At 38.8% G+C, this 19105-nt stretch overlaps 1 protein-coding gene across 16 annotated transcripts in view; it reads left to right on the forward strand.

Annotated features, from left to right (window-relative positions):
• PAK3 (p21 (RAC1) activated kinase 3) overlaps nucleotides 1–19105 on the forward strand; it is a 297720-nt gene that overhangs the window by 174738 nt on the left and 103877 nt on the right. For all 16 annotated transcript variants that reach the window (XR_010138925.1, XM_054544144.2, XM_054544143.2 and 13 more), the window contains 1 exon segment: nucleotides 18096–18297. Coding sequence is in view for 15 of the 16 variants with exons in the window: in XM_054544144.2 (XP_054400119.1) it covers nucleotides 18123–18297 (175 nt within the window). In the remaining variant the exon portion in view is untranslated.

Raw genomic sequence — 19105 nt, forward strand, 5'->3', positions numbered from 1 at the left:
TACTCTATACACAAATAATACATTGACTTTCCCCCTGTACACACTCCAACTGTTTCTTATACTCACAGCCATTCATACACTCAATTTCATACACTCCAGTGTACTTGAATTAATGTCATCACTGTTTCTTCCTCACAGTCACAAACTTATCACAGGGACACAAATGTGCATACATGCTCACATATCCACGTTTATATTTTCTCACATCATAAGCACCATCTCACCCACTTGCACTTTTAGACTTAGAATTACACACTCTTGCATTCATATACACAGAGCTAAAACAACCTCCCTACTCCTGACACATTCACACATAATCATATTCATACATAGAAACACACATTTTGCCACACATTCACACTCACACACTCACTTTCTTCACACTGAGACATCATCACACTCTATACCAAACTTGCAGGCACATACGCTAAAATACAACCATACACACATATTTTTATAAACTCAGCCATTTTCACTGAAAACCATCACTCTACCCTCTCAAACTCAAGCACAATCACTTACACACACAGGTATATTCACATTGACTGACACATACATAGGCTCATTCACATTCAGTACTCATACAAATTCACATAAACATACATCCTGCACATGCACTTAACATTCACATATTCACTCACTTTCACATTCACGACTGTACACTCAAAATTATACATGCCCTTATTCCCACAGACAGACAGGCACTCCTCCACATTCGTGTACATGCACATGTGTACCCTCTCACACACCATTCCCCACTCATACATCACACATTTTCACACTGGCCCAATCACACTTACCACACGCTCACATTCTTATACATTCCCACTCTTCTACTTTCATACTGACACACCCTCACTCACATCGCTACACACGTTTGCACCAGTGCACATATAATGACATGCACAGTCACTGACTTGCATTCACGCTAGCACATACCACACTGACATACACAATTCACGTTGCAATAGTCAGTTGACTGTGCTTCATACAGGCAATTACTGATACCACATATGACAACATAGACTCACACTCACACTCGCCATGCCACGTTCTCACTTACGTTGATACACTTACACAGACACATCTGTTCAGGAAGTCATACATTCTCCTGTAATCCACCATGTGCTCCTACTCAGACTCTCACATGAACACGTTGACACTTGACTACCACTGAGATAATCACATTGACTCACATCTATTCACACTGATTCACACATAACTGCTAGTGACCCACACTCTCACTCATACATACTTTCCCAAACTCTTACATGCCCCCCTCCCATACCAGTAACCCTGCATTTATATACTTTCTCACTGACACACACACATGAATACATCTAATTGCAAGAAATAGTTTATATTCACAGTTGTCTCTTTTTTCTTTGTTTGCCACCGGTGCACTCCTCACCCCTGCTGAAAGGTTATATTGGCAACCAATCGCCGGAGGAAAAATGTTGGTCTCATCCACGAGATCAATGAGAAATAGATCCTTTCAGAGCAGAAAGGAGTAGAATTTATGTCTAGGATTAAAAAAGAAAAGGCTCAAACCCACAGATCAAGTTTTTCTTATCCTTTCCACATACTTTTTCTTTTTTCAGAAATCATCTCTATTACAGCCTTAGCCAGTCCTGTCCAACACAGGTTGGAGTTTAGATGGTGTGTTTATTTTCTGGAAGTTTATGGCTTAACTTGCTACCTCATTTCTCTCCTGTGGTGAAAGGAAGGTGAAGGATGTGTTTCTTTATGTGCTCTTAATGGTTTCTTATGCAAAAGTGCATGTCTCTGGTTTTATATTTATGATCTGGAATTGCCTGCTGATTACACACATGGAAAGGGCAGGCCTGCTTCCACCAGGAACCTCTAATCTAGCCAGGTATACTTAATACCATGTTAACCCTGGAACATGGCACTCAAGGAAAGGAAAGAGAAGGTTAATGAACTAGTTGGATGATAAGGTAAATTTGTACTGTAAGTGTTCATGTGCGATAGTAGACCCCACTGAAATTTCAACAGCTGTTACTAACAAGTTACAAGAGGAGATTTTTCAGTAGGCGTGGATAAAGACAAGCTGAAGGAAGTTTCTTGCACTTCAGAAAGACTGTAGATTTCCCTGCAAGTGGATAAAAAGAAGCACAAACCCAGGAGTGAACTAATGGATCAGGAGCCTGGTGCAAGAGTTGTGTGCCACCAGAGATTTGAAAACACAAGAGCATCTTACAGAGGTGTCTCTAGTACATGGCTTCTCCTGCTGGAGTCACCCTGGAGCAAAAAATGAGTTCAGAATGTACCCAAGCTGCCATTTGATATGGGTTCTAGCATGCCTTAGGGAAGAACTTATTCTCTGGAGTATAACCCAACTCCCTGCCATTAGATTGAGAACTTCTTTGATAGCAATAACTATATTATCTTACTCATTTTGGTTTCTTGATGCCTAGCACAATGCTAGGTCCAGAAAAGCTACTTGTGAGACTCAGTTAAGAAACTAAAGGGGATACCTGAGCAGGAACATCTTATCAATACAGACCCAGTGTCTCTCTTCTTCTCTTCCTCAATCCCAGATTTGCAGTGACATTACCAGCTCAGATTGAGGATTGTCTGTAGGCCCCACATAGAGCCTACAGAGATTCAAATGGGTGAAAGATACACCTATTGCCCTCTAACGTACTTTCATTTGTGTGGGAAAGATCAAGTTGCCATGAAACAGTAGTATGAGGCAACAGTCTGGAAGCTTGGGCATGGAGGGATCTTTATCATGAAATCCAGTGGTCTGTAGGCTCCAAAGGCCTTGACGGCTCAAAAGTAGTTGGGGACAGCAGTCAGAATTTAGAGAAGTCACTTTCCAAAGTAAACTTCCTTGTAGATAGCTTGCTTAGCACAGGGCTGTGCCATATTCCCAGAAGATTGTGTAACAGAGTACTCTGCTACTGGGCCTAAAGTGGAGTAATAAGAGTGATCTGCAGACCTTAGTGAGATTATTGTACTTATTAAGATCTAACCACCACCTCCTCCAAGAGACAGCTTAAGACAGGGGTTCCCAAACTCTGGACTGCAGACCAGTACTGGTCTGCAGTTTGTTAGGAACTGGGTGGCACAGCAGGAGGTGAGTGGTGGATGACAAGCATTACTGCCTGAGCTCCACCTCCTGTCAGATCAGGAGCAGCATTAGATTCTTATGGGAGCGTGAGCCCTGTTGTGAACTGCACATGCAAGGGATCTAGGTTTTGTGCTCCTTATGAGAATCTAATACCTGATGATCTGACATGGAACAGTTTCATTCCAAAACCACCCCATTGCCCCATGTCCATGGAAAAATTGTCTTCCACAAAACTGGTACCTGATGCCAAAAAAGGTTGAAGACTGCTGGCTTAAGAGAAACAGCTGGGCAATTTTACATTTGGAAATTTTTGGCCATTACATCAAGATTCACCAAAGGCAATTTATATAATTTGCAGGACTGGCTGAATATTAGGAAGAGAAAAATGCACCTGCCTGAATGTGCTTGAATTCAGTGAGAAGCACTGAGAAAACCCATTCCCAAACCCATCATGCATTTATATGATATTTTATACTTTTCAAAATGTTTAATAACCCATTCTTCCATTTCAATAGAGGTGTTAGGAGCACCAACTCTGGTATCAGCCAGACCACCATTTGAATCCCAGTTTGGCCACTTCCTAGCTGTGTAACCTTGTTTGAGAAATTATCCCCATTGCTTCTTAGGCCTTTTGGCTAAGATCAAGTGAAAAGAAATTACTTATCCCCCTTAAGCCTCAGTGTCCTTATGTGTAAAATGGGAGTGACACTAATGTCATCTACCTCATGGAGTTGTTAAGAGGATGAAATGAGATAATATATGAAAGTGTTTAGCAAAATGTCTGGCTTCTAGTAAATGTTTGACACAGTATAGAGCTTATTATCTTTACCATAGCCCTTTGAGGTAGGCACCTTCAAAGGGACAGATCCTTGACATAACAGAGAAACAGTATGGTTCTTTGCAGCCAAAGATTGATTTTCACAGGACTTGTTGCCTGTTTTCCTTTAAGTCTTTATTTCTGCCTAGCCACAAGCTAGGTGTCAGTGCTCATTCCCACTCAAGACAGTGAGTGAAAAATAGGATTAGTCCACGGAGTTTCCTCAACTACTGTGTCTCTTTAGGACATGTTTATCTTGCAGCAATGTGTCCTGTTCATTTAGCTATCCCCTCTAGTCCTGCCTCCCCCCTTGAAATCACTAAAGCCATCGGTGATGCCACCTTTATTTGCTGGTACACAAACTTGTGAGGGTGGTGAGTAGAAGAGATTCCTAATGTAGGTGGAACCCGCAATTGGTTCTCTTACCATAGGCATTCTTCTGTCCTTGATTCTGATTGTTGAAATGTCTGTTTTGTGGGTGGAAGATCTGCTCATTTTCAGGCTTTGGTCCCAAACACCACAGTGGAAGCACAATTTACTTACGACAAAGCCCTAAGAACATTCACATTCATGCAAAAGCTGTGAGTAACTGCAGAATTTAATATGAAACTTTCCGTGACTTAGGAAACAGAAATAAGCACACGGGCATTGATGTCACATAGACGTGGGATGGTATAATCTTACTATTACATTTACTAGTTCTGTGACCTTGGTCAAGTGACTTAATGAATGTGCTTCTTCATATGTGGAATGGAAATACTGTAATAACACCTCAGGGGTTATGCAAGTTATGTGAACTTGTACCTAAGTAACTTTTAGCAGACTGCGTGGGCCATGATAAGATTTCAGCGAATGATAGCGATTTTGTTTATGGCTTGTGAAATCTGTGACAATAAACTGTAAACATCTATTGGTAGACTGTCTTGAATTACTTCAAAGCAGTTCCCAAATGTGGATATGTGATCCTCACAATCTACTGGTGACGTGATCACCTTTTCTAGATGAAGAAATAGCTTCAGAGGGGTGAAGAGATGTACCTAATGTCATGCAGCTTATGAGTGGCAGTGCTAGGCTGAGAAAGCACCAGTCCAGATGATTGAATATTTGCACCTTCACTTGGTAAAGCCTTTGGGGGCTACAGTTAGCAAATAAGAACAATTTGAACTGAGCATAATCCTTCTTGTGACAAAAATATCTAAATGTGAGCTACAGTTTATCTACAAATCGAACCATAGGTGTTTCTCTTTGTATCTTGTGCAATGCCCAGAATGTTGCAAGAGTGAAACAAATGTGACATCTTAGCAGTACCTTTCCAAACATAGCTGAGTGATATAGGGCCACAGTAGTACCATTCACCACCAAGAGGAAAATCTTTCTTGAGGCATAAATACTGTGTGGTTCTGCTCATGTTGCTCCAGTAACACCAAATGTTCAGAGTCTGGGAATTCTTAAAACATACGGAAACACTTCAACAGACCTGTGGCGCCACTTGGCCATTTCTCTTCTGACATGAGAATTATAAGACATCAAGCTTAGTAAACATTAGGGAGAGGATGGGAGGACAAAAAGATAGGAGCACTTTTGGCCTTTTTGTAACATTTTTCTCATAGCCAAACATTCATCTTGAAGCACTCTTCTCTTGGTTTCTATGACAACAAATAAGTTCTCCTGCCTCTTTGACCATCTTTCTCAGGGATCATTAGTCGCTCTTCCTCTTCCAACCTCTAAATGTTGGTGTTCCACAGAGATCTGGTCTAGTCCTCTTTCTCATTCTGTATTCTTCCTGAGCAATTGTGCATATTCCCATGCTGATGGTCTCCAAACAAAAATCTTCATCCCACATGTTCAGCTCTCCACTGAACAGTTTCATAATGCCAAATGAATGTGTTAGAACCACTGCTACAATTATATCTGTCTTAATATTGCTATCTCTGTTATGAGGAATAGATATAGCTAGAGATACAGTTTTTCCACCACATGTGAATTGATGTTTCCTTCAATTATTTTATTACTTGCCATGTAGATTATACTTTTCAAAGAAAAGATGCTTAGATATGTGTCTTGCTTCCCACTAGATATTTCTAGTTAAGTTTTTACTGATATTTCTATTGTGTCACTGGTTTTATCCTCTTATCTTTGCCTGTTGTAGTCTTGGTAGAATTATTATGTTTGTTGGTAAAGTCTGGATAAAAATTTAGATGAATTTTCTAGAAAACTTATTATAAGTGCCATTCTATTGGCCAAAAATATTATAATAATTTGTTCTTATTCTCTTTAGAGTGCAATTATTACAGGTGGTCTAATGGTTGTTAATACAAGGGACTTCCAACATATTCATATTTGTTATCAGCACATTAACTTCATTAGTTGTTTTTCATCCCCATTCTAAGCTATTTGGTTATTTTCATTTCACAAACATGGAAACTGAGGCATGGTTCTGTTTGGAATCCCAAATGTAAACTGAAGCCTGCAAAAACCATTAGGCCTCCCATACTCCTCTGGGCCTCTTGGCACAGAAATATATCTCTACCCTGATTTCCATTTGGGGTCCTGAGAACAGTTAAGCCTATCAAGCCTAGCACCTCTACCATCTTTGGCCAGTGTCCACTGTAGAGACCTCTCTTGACATCTCTCTTTTCCTGTCTTCCTATTCCCATGCTGCATGTGCTTCCTGTCTCCTGACTGATTATCTTAGTGTTGTCACTTTTCAAAATGATTTCCATGTTCCTACCTGGAACATCTGACTCCATAGGGAAAACCTTTCCCAAGTCTTCAACCTTAGACATCTGCTGCATTGTCACCTGAGTAATAGTTCTGAAATTCAAAGTTAATCATGCTATCTCACTACTTGAAACCTCTTCATATACACAAGAGAAGTCCAAACCTTGTAGAAAGGTATATTAAACCCTTCTTAATTCGTCTCTATGGATCTTATTTTTTTCCATTCCTCTTTTTTGTCCCTAATCTCCTTAATACACATTGTTGCTTGACCTGAAAAATGGTGTGGTTAATTGTTCTTCCTAATTCAACTCAACTGTACTTCCCCTGTGAAGCCTCCTTCGTCAGGCTCCTGGGAGTCTCTGTCTCTGTCCTTCTATAGCAACCTTTTCTCATCTTTGCACTGAGATGTCATGGCTGACATCCATTACATTTTAAGTCTCTTCAAGGGCAGGGTCAACTTTGTTCATCTCTCACCCTAGAACCTGGTGAACTCCTACTTTCCTTTAATACCCTGTTCAAGTGCTATATCCTCTGAACCCTCCTGGCATCATTAGCTACCCTTCTTCCACTGTCCTTTCAAAGCATCCAATGCCTACCTTAGCACATAATAGACACCATATAAATGATGAATAAATGAATAAATTTAAGAAGGTTTAATGATTTCTTCAGGATCACAGAAAAATCCAGAAGTAGAGCTAGAGTTAGTCATTCATTCCTTCTGTTAGAAACAATTCTTTTGGGTTTATAAAAAACCTACTAAATAAAAATCAACCCCCCAAATTAAGTCTGCCTAACAGCATGCAACTTAGTTCTTAAATGTAACATGGAAGGTAAGTTTCTTTTTCCGAGTGTTATGTGCCTAATAAATTTCCCCAAAGAGATCTGTCCTGCTTATGTATGGATACAATTCTAAAAATGCTTTTAGGTCTTACACATATTATTTTCTTCCAGAGTTTTGAGATCTATTCTTTTACTTATACGGCACCAATATCATTCAGTCCAGCAGAAACAGGCCCAAAGCTAATAAATCTAATCTAGCATGCTTGAAGTATTCATTGGTTGAAATATACTGTTGAATAATAATACCTTACGCCAACCTAGTGCTTCCTACCTTTCAAATCCTATTGAATTCCTGCTCATCCTTCCATACCCTGCTCAAGTGCTATATCCTCTGACCCCGCTGGGAATATTAGCTATCCTTTCTGCTCTGTCCCTCCAAAGCATCTTGTGCCTACCTAGATTGTATCACACTGTATTCTTATTGTATATATGCATATCTGCCTTCCTCACTAGACTAGAAGCTCTTTGAAGATAGAGATGTGTCTTTATTCTTCTCTCTTTGTATGCTTCCTGTACCTGGCATAATACCTAGTACATATGAACGTTGGTGGTGGGAGGATGTAAGACCAGGCAGCTATGTTCCTTGGAACAATATCAAACACATTCCTTGTGTGTGGTGGTATGATTTCTCATATAGCAATAAGGTGAAGAGAGTCTTGCTGTTTTCTGAAGTGCCATAGCTCCTCTTTTTAAATTTTTACTCTAATTTTGCAATGCACATATCCTTACTTGTTTTGTAGTTCTATTTTTGTCTGTATATGACATACTTTTTTAAAATTATACTTTAAGTTCTAGGGTACATGTGCACAACATGCAGGTTTGTTACATATGTATACATGTGCCATGTTGGTGTGCTGCACCCATTAACTCGTCATTTACATTAGGTATATCTCCTAATGCTATCCCTCTCCCCTCCCCACTTCCCCCACCCCACGACAGGCCCTGGTGTATGATGTTCCCCACCCTGTGTCCAAGTGTTCTCATTGTTCAGTTCCAACCTATGAGTGAGAATATGCAGTGTTTGGTTTTCTGTCCTTGCAATAGATTGCTCAGAATGATGGTTTCCAACTTCATCCATGTCCCTACAGAGGACATGAACTCATCCTTTTTTATGGCTGCATAGTATTCCATGGTGTATATGTGCCATATTTTTCTTAATCCAGTCTATCATTGATGGACATTTGGGTTGGTTCCAAGTCTTTGCTATTATGAATAGTGCTTCAATAAACATACGTGTGCATGTGTCTTTATAACAGCATGATTTATAATCCTTTGGGTATATACCCAGTAATGGGATGGCTGGGTCAAATGGTGTTTCTAGTTCTAGATCCTTGAGGAATTGCCACACTGTATGACATACATTTTACATATAATGTGTGGCCAGGAATGAAACCCACTGCTGGAGCCTATAACCTCACTCAGAGTTAGACACTTATTTATCTGCTTACACCCATCACTTAGTATGATGCCTAGCACATAGGCACTGGTAAATATTTGTGGTTCGAGTAAGTGAATTCATGCACAGATGGGTTACTTAAGGGGCCTCAATAATATATTCTCAGTTACTATCTGACACCTCAAAGAGGAGTACCTCTCTGTTTTGGGCTCAGTATTTTTTGAAATGAAAGTCAACCAGAAATCAACAAGGATAAAGCGTTAGTTGGTATATTTTCCTGCAAAAAGGAATGTTGGGCTGACATAAGATCTTTTCTCTTCCTCTCTTTATGCAGCTGTGTGACCTATAGACCTTCATTATTAAGCTGTGCAGAAGAGTATAGGGCATGCCTAGGTGATCTGCTAAAGGCCACAAAACCAGCTGGTGATTGACTGGCATAATTGGGAGTACTGTGACATAGAGGATTTGTCAGGCTCAATCTTGAAGAAAAAAGAACACTCTAAGATGAGCATCATTTGATACAGAGTTATATACATTTATTATGAACACCCGAGTTTCCTCCCCTTTCTCTCTGCCCAGTGCCTTTGTCAGAATGTGCTCTAGGCTACACTGCAGTCTCCACAGGAATGAGTCAAGAACTACTGACTGATTTACCCTCAGGCCTGCTGATTACAGCTCCTTCCACCAAGCTCTGCTTCTGTTTTATCTGCAGTTTTCCTCCCAAAATACCCTAACTTCCTTCTTGTGTGGTAAGGGCTGGGCCCTGTGATCTCAGCTTGGGGGCTTCCCAGGTCCACAGAAAGACTCAGGCACACAGCAGTCTTTGCTTTGTATGTATATGAGCACTAGGGAAGTAAAGCTGATCTTGTGCTGTGGTAGACATCTACTCTAGCATGAACTAATGATGAACCATATATTCTATAAGTGGACAGCAGCAGCTGCAACCAGGTAGTAAAATAATAAGCATTGAGCCACTTGCAAATTATGAGCTTGTATAAGCTGGGCATGGAAAGGCCATGGGAAAACCAACGTACTCAATCATGAGTTCGTCCTTCAGATCAGGCTTTTAATTTCTAAAGAGACTGCTTTGGGTGTATTATAATCTTTTTTAAAATACCCATGCCAGTTTTCTTTAATGCAAAACATTTGTCTGGTGGGCTCGAAGATGGGGAATTCCTACAAGTAAGGCCCTTGTCAGCTAAATGTTTATCCCCTACCATTGTGAAGTGGGTTGGGTAGAAAGTAGGTTTTGTCATGTTTCATTCTTCCTTCAGTATTTAAGAAAGCCTGTTTTTAATAGATGTTATTTCCTCTTCCTTAACCATAGCTCCCAAATGAGATGTTTAAATGCATGCTGAGTATGATAATAATAAAATTAAAAATAAATGAGCATGTAAACATAGGTCAAGGAGCAAAAACTTGAGGAAGTGTTGCTGCATTTTACACCAGTTCAAATTCTTTAACTTCCAATTCTAGCAAGAAGTCACTTTTTTGGTGAACTGTGAGCTTTGCTAAATTGATCTAAGTTCCTAGTTTAGAAATAACACCAAATCTCCATTGCCCCAGGTAACTCTTCTCTTCAGATGTGAAATGGGCATCTTCCCTGTAGAAAGCTGATTTGAGTACAGAGAAATTGGGAATAGAGCAAGGACCTAGGATGATGAGCCATGATGCACAGTTTGAAAAGCAACATTCAGGCACCTCTGTGGTATGCAAAAATCTCTAGGAAATTCAGGAATTGAATTTCCAAGCTTAAATTTGAGGACATTTGTTGATATTTCACTGGGGTGGATCAATAAAGAGTGTAATTATTATCCATGCATAGTAACAGAGAGCATCGAGACCCCCAGAGACTCAAGACATTGGTTTGCCATATCCTTCTTGCTTGGGATGTTAGTCTATCTAATTTGTTCCATCTGAATGCTTCCAAGGATGTTATGTTCTCTGAGAACTAGGAAATGTTTTCTTACTAAGTTTTGCTTCTCTTTTCTTTTTTCCAACAATTTCTCTGAGGCATCTTTTAGGGTAATTACTTTTGTTTTTTATGCTTAAAATATTTCTACCTCTATTCTTTATGGATCTTATTTTCTCTTTTTAGAAGCATCAATATTGGAAACAAAAAGCTGAAACCTGTAATAATGCATCGGTTTGCAAATACAAGTACATGTAAGATAATCATTAGCATTTTCTGGGCATTAGCTCATGCAGCACACACAGTGAATAATAAAGTATGGTGCTGCATATGTTTAGAGGCTTAAGTCATTTGAAAAATAACTATACTTAAAAAAAGAAAAAGAATGATTTGTTCCTTACATTCAGTATATGGAGTCTGGATGCTGGATTATACCTATTGACTTCCTATTTGCAACCTGACATTGAAATTTGCAACTATAATATGCTGGCTTCTTGGACTCAATTAATGTCAAGTTAATTGCTGCTGAAAACAATGGAAGTCACTCATAAAAATGTTAGCAGACAACAATACTACAGCAGAACTGACCTCATTTGCTTGTTTGTATGAGAGAGAACATGAATGTATGCTGTGTGAGTATGCTTGTATGTATGTCAGCAGTGAGCTATCTCTTGCATGATCTAAGATTGAAACTAGGTGGCTGTAAAAAGAGCTAGTGCCTCTGTTTCTTGTCTGGCTGCTTTTGCAGATCTCCTGCCTAACAAGTAGCTCAGCTCCTTCTGATCAAATGATCTTAGAATTGGCTTCCCTCCATTACACATTGTAATGGTATCTCCCTAGTGAGGCTCTCTGAAACAGCACACCCCTGTCTCTGATAGCAGAGTTCCCTTGGTGAGTGCTCCAGAAGAGGCAAGCTCCAAAACAAGGCCATCTAAGAATTGGTACAACTGGCCAACGAAACTTGTTGGAGTTTTTTCAGTAAATCCCCTAGCCTTGTGTCTTTAAATGGGAAAAGCCATTTGAAATAAGTAAGTACCAGCATGAAGTGGGTTGAAATGAAAAGGGTAGACCTGTTGTATGACTATTTTAGGAGGATAAAAATGTATATATGAAGAGTCTGTGTTTGTGGGTTTACTTGGATATGCGTTGTATTGGTGTACTGGAAAGGGAATTGATGAGTTTCGGAGCTGAGGGATTGGATACTATTCTCAGTTTTTTCATTTGTGACCTTGGGCAAGTACTTAAACTCAATGCTTGTAAATTCCTCATGTAAGAAATGGAGATGATTCTTCTTCACAAAGTTGATGTCAGGCTCGAAGAAAAGCAAGACATGGAAGCCCTTTGGACATTACAAAGTCATATGTTTTTAAAATGAGGTGTTGGTAATCAGATGGTAGCTGGCTTTGAAATGATGCCCAACTACTTGGCAGTTAGACTAGTCCTGATATTTCCAAATATGCTTTCTTGTCTCTGACCTGCTACAATTAGGTCTATAGGCTTATGTAACATTATGAAAAACTTACTCAGAGCTGTAACAAATACATAGAATGTATAGAGTTCCATTTCATTACTTCACACATGTATTTAATGCCTATTGGGAACAAGAGACTGTACTAGTAGTATGAAAGTGTATAATTATGACTGAGGGGCTCTTACCCTCATGGAACTTATGATCTAATGAGGGGAGTGACTTGGATAATGACTGTGCAATTTGAGACAAGATGATAAAAATGGTAATTTGGGCCCATCTAGCTGGCTATAGTTAGTGGTTGGGCTGCCCCTTTTCCACCTAGTTTGGGAATGGTAGTGTGGGTTCAGAGCTGCTAGGAGACCCAGATCTGGTTCATTCTTCTCCCTGTAAAATGCCCGCTTTGGCATCTTAGTATGTTATGGGCATTAATGTCTGAGAAGTCACTAGAAATCTTCAGATGCTAGTTGCTGTAGAAATGCTAGGCAACGTATAATATTTCTTTTAAATCCTAAGACATTGTCTCCTTTGTGGAAGGCTAGATGATGTTTTCTTTTTTTGGCAGTTAAAAATGTTCACTACATCTTCTTACATTATCAGTTATAAGTGAGGTGGTTGGTTCTTTTGTTAATAACGCATCTAAGATAAAGTGGATTTAGTATCAGCATAGGCTAGTTAGCAAAGCATGGTTTGTTTCCCAGTCAAGTCTATGCCTGAAAGCTCAGCTAGCCATCTCGAAAATGTATGCCTTTGGTTAAAAGAGAGCCCAAGAAAGAGCCAGCAGTTGTAACTCTTGAATTTTGTCGCCTACCACCAAAGTACAATTCAGTGTACACATCATTCTGATAGTAAATGCAGCAACCTCATCATCAATACAAAGAACAAGCCAGTGTTGATATCATTGTTTAAGGAGTCATTAGCTGACTTTGTGTCTGTGTTTACTTAGTAACTTCAAGTCTGAATGCTGTTATGAAAAAATCAATTCTTTTTTATCTATAGAGATAATTCTTGTTATAAAGAATCCCCCAATTCCAGAAATTGGAAATACTCTTATGTTTTAATGTAGTGAAGTTTCTTTCGCCAGTTCAAAGGTTCTTTGACCTTTGAAATCCTAAAATCCATCCTCTTTTAGATGTGCTCATATCAGTTCGTTATTATAGGGTTGTCATCTCATCATCTCAAGGTTTCTTGTAACCCCTCTTCTTCATATATATATATATCTATATATATACATATCAGAAATATTAGGAAATTCACCTTGGAAATTTCGCTTAGTGAACAGCTCAGTCCTATGTTTGATCCTCTCATTTGCTATGAAAAGGGCGTTAAACAACCTTGGTGTGTGCTCAGATTTGTGATAATAGCCTTGTGTGGCTGGTGGTTTTGGAGATTTACTTCTGGGTTTGTTAGATCATGACTGTACATATGCTAACCTGGGGTTTTTTTTAAAAAGGATGGCAGTGTTAATTTAGTTTTCATTGGAAAAATGTGAAAATAAATAGTTATGTCTAAATATGAAATAGTTATGTCTAAATATGAAAGTAAATAGTTGTGTCTATTTTGAAAGCAGACAGAATAATACAGACATTATTATTCTACAGTTTGCAGGACCATCTATTAAGCCATGAGCAATTGAAATAAATATTTTTCTCAGATCTCATACCATCAGAGAAATAGAGCTTTATTGCAAAGCATTTTAGAGAAAAAACTATTACCAAGATGCATGGCAACTATAGATTAATAAAGCTCTGTGTCAAGGCAAGTTAATGAAGGTCATTCTGTATGTGTTCATGTGTGCCCCTGTGTGTACATGCCTTCAAACTTGTGTCGGGAGTGGGAAGAAAGGGAGAGAGGAAGACAGAGGGAAAGAGAGAGGTAATCTCTCCTAGTACTCTGAAGAAAAGGGGTATTTACGCTCTTTGCCTATCATGAAACAAGAGGCTTATGTCTTATTGCTGATGAATTGCAAGTGTAATTACAGAGCATTGCTAAACCACATTAAGTCCCAAGGGCTAAATCAAAAATATACACCATCTACAAAAGCCATTTAAATTATCTCTGAAAAACCTAGTAGTCAAGTATGAAATCAGTCTGTGAGCAGATATAAACCGTTGCTGGTTATCCATTAAAATTAGCTCCACAATGCTAAGGGCCAATCTCTAAAAGAAAAATGAATGGCCTGTGGCTATATCTAATGTACTACTCACAAGTTTCTGTACTGTTACAGAAATGAACAACAACAGTTGAACTTTAAAGATAAACAGTTTTTTGATTGGGTTCCTAGAGAATAATGGTGCTTATGTACAATTCTTGAAATAGAGCCTACAGCCGCCCAAAATAAAATAGTCTCTTTCAAGATCTTGGAAATAATGACATCATAGGCAGATTGAACGAGCACTCCATTAATAGTATCCTTTATAGAAAGCTGTCTCAGGGGAACACATGGCTAAGTAGATTGGCATTGTTTATAAACATAACATAATAAAATCCCTTTTTAAATATGTTTGTGGAATAGTAGGAGATACTTCCCACTTGGGAAACAAATACTTTAACCACAAGGATTCCTTGCAGGTCCCTACCCTTTCTCCATTGGTCTTCTAAAAGTGTGCTTAGAGGCACTTGATTTGAAGGTGAGTTAAAATGCCAAGGACCTCCTGTACTATTCTTTCAACACCAAAGCAGAATTATCTGGAATCATTAGCAGAAGATGATTGGTTGTGCCTTGTAATGGGTAGTAAAGAACCAAAGTAATATCAAGATAATTAAAACAAAACCATATCTGAACTGTCTAGGAAAACGGTTTGGTTCATGCTTTATTAAGTTCCTAGGGTGGACCTGGACATAGGTTCTTCAGTTTCACTTGTGTCTCTGTAAAAGGTGTATTCCAGCTCCTCTTATGATGCCTTGATGAGTTGAATGACATTGAAACACTTCCAGTTTGGTGGGCAATAGGAATGTATGTCACATAAGCTGAGTCCTTTGCAGAATGTCTGTGATACTGACCATGGCAAATGTGTGTTATTGAATTTTTGGTCAGGGATTTTTAGTGCAGTATAGAAGAGTTTAGTTTGAGTTTTAGATCCCAAGTATTCCTTTCTTCCCAACCTATATTATACTTGGTCAAATAAGGTCAGGGTAATCAGGCAGCCTGAAAAGAAGCAGGGCATCTACCTGCCTCTCTGGTCAGATGGAGTAATTAGGAACAAAAAAGGCCATTCTGTTGTTAGCCACACCTATTTATCAAGAACAAAGGAGCACAGCATTTTAAATTCTGTAGTTGAGCTGAAACCGTGGCTGGCTCAGACTCTTACTTGTCTTATCACACAACATCAGCTTTGTATATCATTTTAAAGAGGTCGTGTGGCATGTTTTCCTGACTTCTGTCATCTCAAGTTAAATATGTCATCAGAAAATATATGTCATCCAGAAAATGGTGGCTCTCTCTCCCTGTGAGACATTCTTTTTAGAAATTTGTCTTCTAGGTATTTCTATTTTAAAATGTTCAGTTTCTCTGCAATAACTTTCAAATTTCATTATTTTTACCAAGCTAGATTTTGTATATCTGTACACATATTTATGTAATAATCACTTCATATTTGCACATAGTTTTTGAACCCAGAAAAGTAAAAGAGAAAACTAATGCCTTGTCTCTGGTGGTAAATTTTCTCTGTGACTAAATTAAAACCATGAACCTGTCCAGTACAGAATAATGCCACTGGTGAAGTCAGTCTTAAATTCACTTTAATTCTAGAGAAACTGTGAATTTAGAAGGACCAAAAGTCAAAATGCAAAAGATAATGCAGACACATTAGCACTGGTCTCATATTCCAATTCAAATATTTACTCTAGTACCAATAGTATCTATGAATATACTTTATCCTTGACATCACAATTACTTTTTCATTGTACCTTGTTCTGTAGTTTGACCTAAATAGGAAAATGTAAGGTTTATGAAATTGTGGGTGATAGTGACAAACCATTTATTACTTAGTATTTTTACTATCATTATTACTGAAAAAATATAGAATTGGTCTTAATTCATTAAGATAATGCAAGACATGACACTTAGCAAAACAAAAGCGATCTCCCATTCAAATCAAGATCAAGGCAATTGTTAGTTGTCAATCACCTGTGCAGATGGAGAAGCTATTAATTGATAATAACCTATTCTTGAGTAATTACAGACTGTGTATGTTTGAGAGAATTTAGAACAAAATAAAATTTTTAAAATTCTCTACCTAACATGATGTAACTTAGAGTGCATTACTGAGAGTAATAAACACACTATAACCACTAAAGGGCCAGAAAGCATTGATAGATAATTTTTCAGCACAACAGTTAATGAGTAGACCCCTGTTTTTGTTTTTATTGTTCTTAGGTTTGTTCATAGTAAATGTTGTTGGAACAAAGTGATATGCTAAGTCATGTTTGGAGAGTTGTAATGTTCCTAAATTAGTACCAGGTAATACTTGATAAATTTACAGAGATATAGTTTTAAAGGGATTTGATTTTCCTTGAATTCAAACTGGGGATTCATTTGGAAGGTACAAGTTAGTACCTGATATGTGCTGGGGTCAGGACCTTATGGAAGGACTTGAATTAGAGTAGGAAAATACCTGGAGACAGAAACATTTCCTTGGGGAGTTCATGCTTTTCCAGTTTACTTTATCCTCCCAGGGGAATGAAAACCAAATATACTCAGACGTAGACACAAGATACTGAAGAATAATGAACTTGGCCAGGCGCGGTGGCTCACGCCTGTAATCCCAGCACTTTGAGAGGCCAAGGCAGGTGGATCGTGAGGTCAGGAGATCGAGACCATCCTGGCTAACACAATGAAACCCCGTTTCTACTAAAAATACAAAAAAATTAGCCAGGCGTGGTGGTGGGTGCCTGTAGTCCCAGCTACTAGGGAGGCTGAGGCAGGAGAATGGCGTGAACCCGGGAAGCGGAGCTTGCAGTGAGCCGAGATTGCGCCACTGCACTCCAGCCTGGGCCACAGAGCGAGACTCCATCTAAAAAAAAAAAAAAAAAAGAAAAAAGAAAAAGAATAATGAAATTCAGAGCAAGTAAACTCCTAAAACCCAGACTGGATCTTACAGCTAGCTACCTCTGTCACCTCCCTTTTTCCTTCTTCCAAGACGTAAAATGTGGCAGGGAGTAAGGTTATGGTGCCTCCTCGGGAACTGGCCCTCCAACATTTGCCCACCTTTATCTTCTGCCTGGTTGGGAGAATATGGAACATTGTTTACCCTAACAGCTCACTCCAAATCTGTTGAAACTGCCAGATCTATGGGATGGTTTCTCGGTTAATTATCATAAAAACAGGAGAGTGCATTTTGTGACTGAGGTACACACATGTAAGAAATAAACACCAAGGACATCTTGATGTTAAAGCAGCTAACAAGTCATTGTTATGGGCCATTAAAAATCAACAGCCAAACCTGTGTCAATTCCAAACTCTGAGGAGGCTGATCACCTGACCATTACAATCATCAGGGTAGAATTTTAAAATAAGATTGTAAATTGTTCACTAAAACACTGTTAGTGGGGAGGAGAAAATAGAGTTTCAATGTGGGAAAAGCAAAGGGACTTACATATTTTTATAATATTTGAAAAGCCATTAATTACTGCCTTCACTTTCCTTTTTTGAAAATTGCATCAGGGTTTTTGGGAGGTAACTTCCTTCCCTCCAGAAGAGAAACCCCTAAAAACGATCCTCACACAAAACCTGAGAAAACATGAGAGCAATGCTTTTGTTTCTAAGATGTTAGAATCCATATATTTATTAGGTTTTTAGACCTCTTCTCCCTCAACTCCTGTTTTTTCCCTCCTTTTCTTTAGGAGCTGTGAAATTAGTTGTAACTGAAAATGTCTGACGGTCTGGATAATGAAGAGAAACCCCCAGCTCCTCCACTGAGGATGAATAGTAACAACCGGGATTCTTCAGCACTCAACCACAGCTCCAAACCACTTCCCATGGCCCCTGAAGAGAAGAATAAGAAAGCCAGGCTTCGCTCTATCTTCCCAGGAGGAGGGGATAAAAGTAAAGTATCAGTGGCCGGGCATTGAAAATGGGCTAGTTTATTCTTTCATTTTCACTTTCTTTCTTAGGTAGTTGTTTCTTGAGGATTGACTGTTCAGGGCCTGCCTGCCCTTTACATCTACATCTTCAGAGGTTGCATTTTGTCAGAGAATAATGTTTGATTGATTTACTGCGGGCTGACAGAAAATACATTTACACTATGTTTGCCTTTCACATAAAATTAAATTCATAGTGTTAAGCCAAGGGTAATCATAGCAACAGTACTGTCTTGAATATATTAACAGTGACTTTCTTTCTGATAATGTAGAGTAGAATTTACAATGATCCCTCCCTAACTATAAGTTGTTCTTTTTTGGAAATTTGAATATAGGTGGGTTTACTTCTGTATACCTTTTTGATAACTGAAAAATTTGAATTCAGTATATGAGAATCAGTCCACGTTGCCACAATATTGTCTCTCTGACTATATTGTAAGTGGGAAGGCATTTCTGAGTCATTTGTTTCCATTCTCATTCTTCAACCTGTTGTCCCCTAGACAGCCCCATGTGTACTGAGTAGCACACCAATATATTATAATTTATCCTTCTGGTGTTTGTAATACCATTTGGTGCTTAAATGTCATATGCTAATGCTCTGTGACATGCAGGGATATGAAATCTCTAGTAAGTAACTTTCAGGTTGCATTAATTAGCATAAAGCTGAAACATGGCTTCTACAGATATGAAGCAAGTACAAGGGCACTGACACCATAGAAACTTGTCAGAAGGGCAAGAAGGGTGATGTCTTTAGAAGAGAAACAGGACATTCT

Source organism: Pongo abelii, chromosome X (assembly GCF_028885655.2).
Source record: "Pongo abelii isolate AG06213 chromosome X, NHGRI_mPonAbe1-v2.0_pri, whole genome shotgun sequence".
Taxonomy (NCBI): domain Eukaryota; kingdom Metazoa; phylum Chordata; class Mammalia; order Primates; family Hominidae; genus Pongo; species Pongo abelii.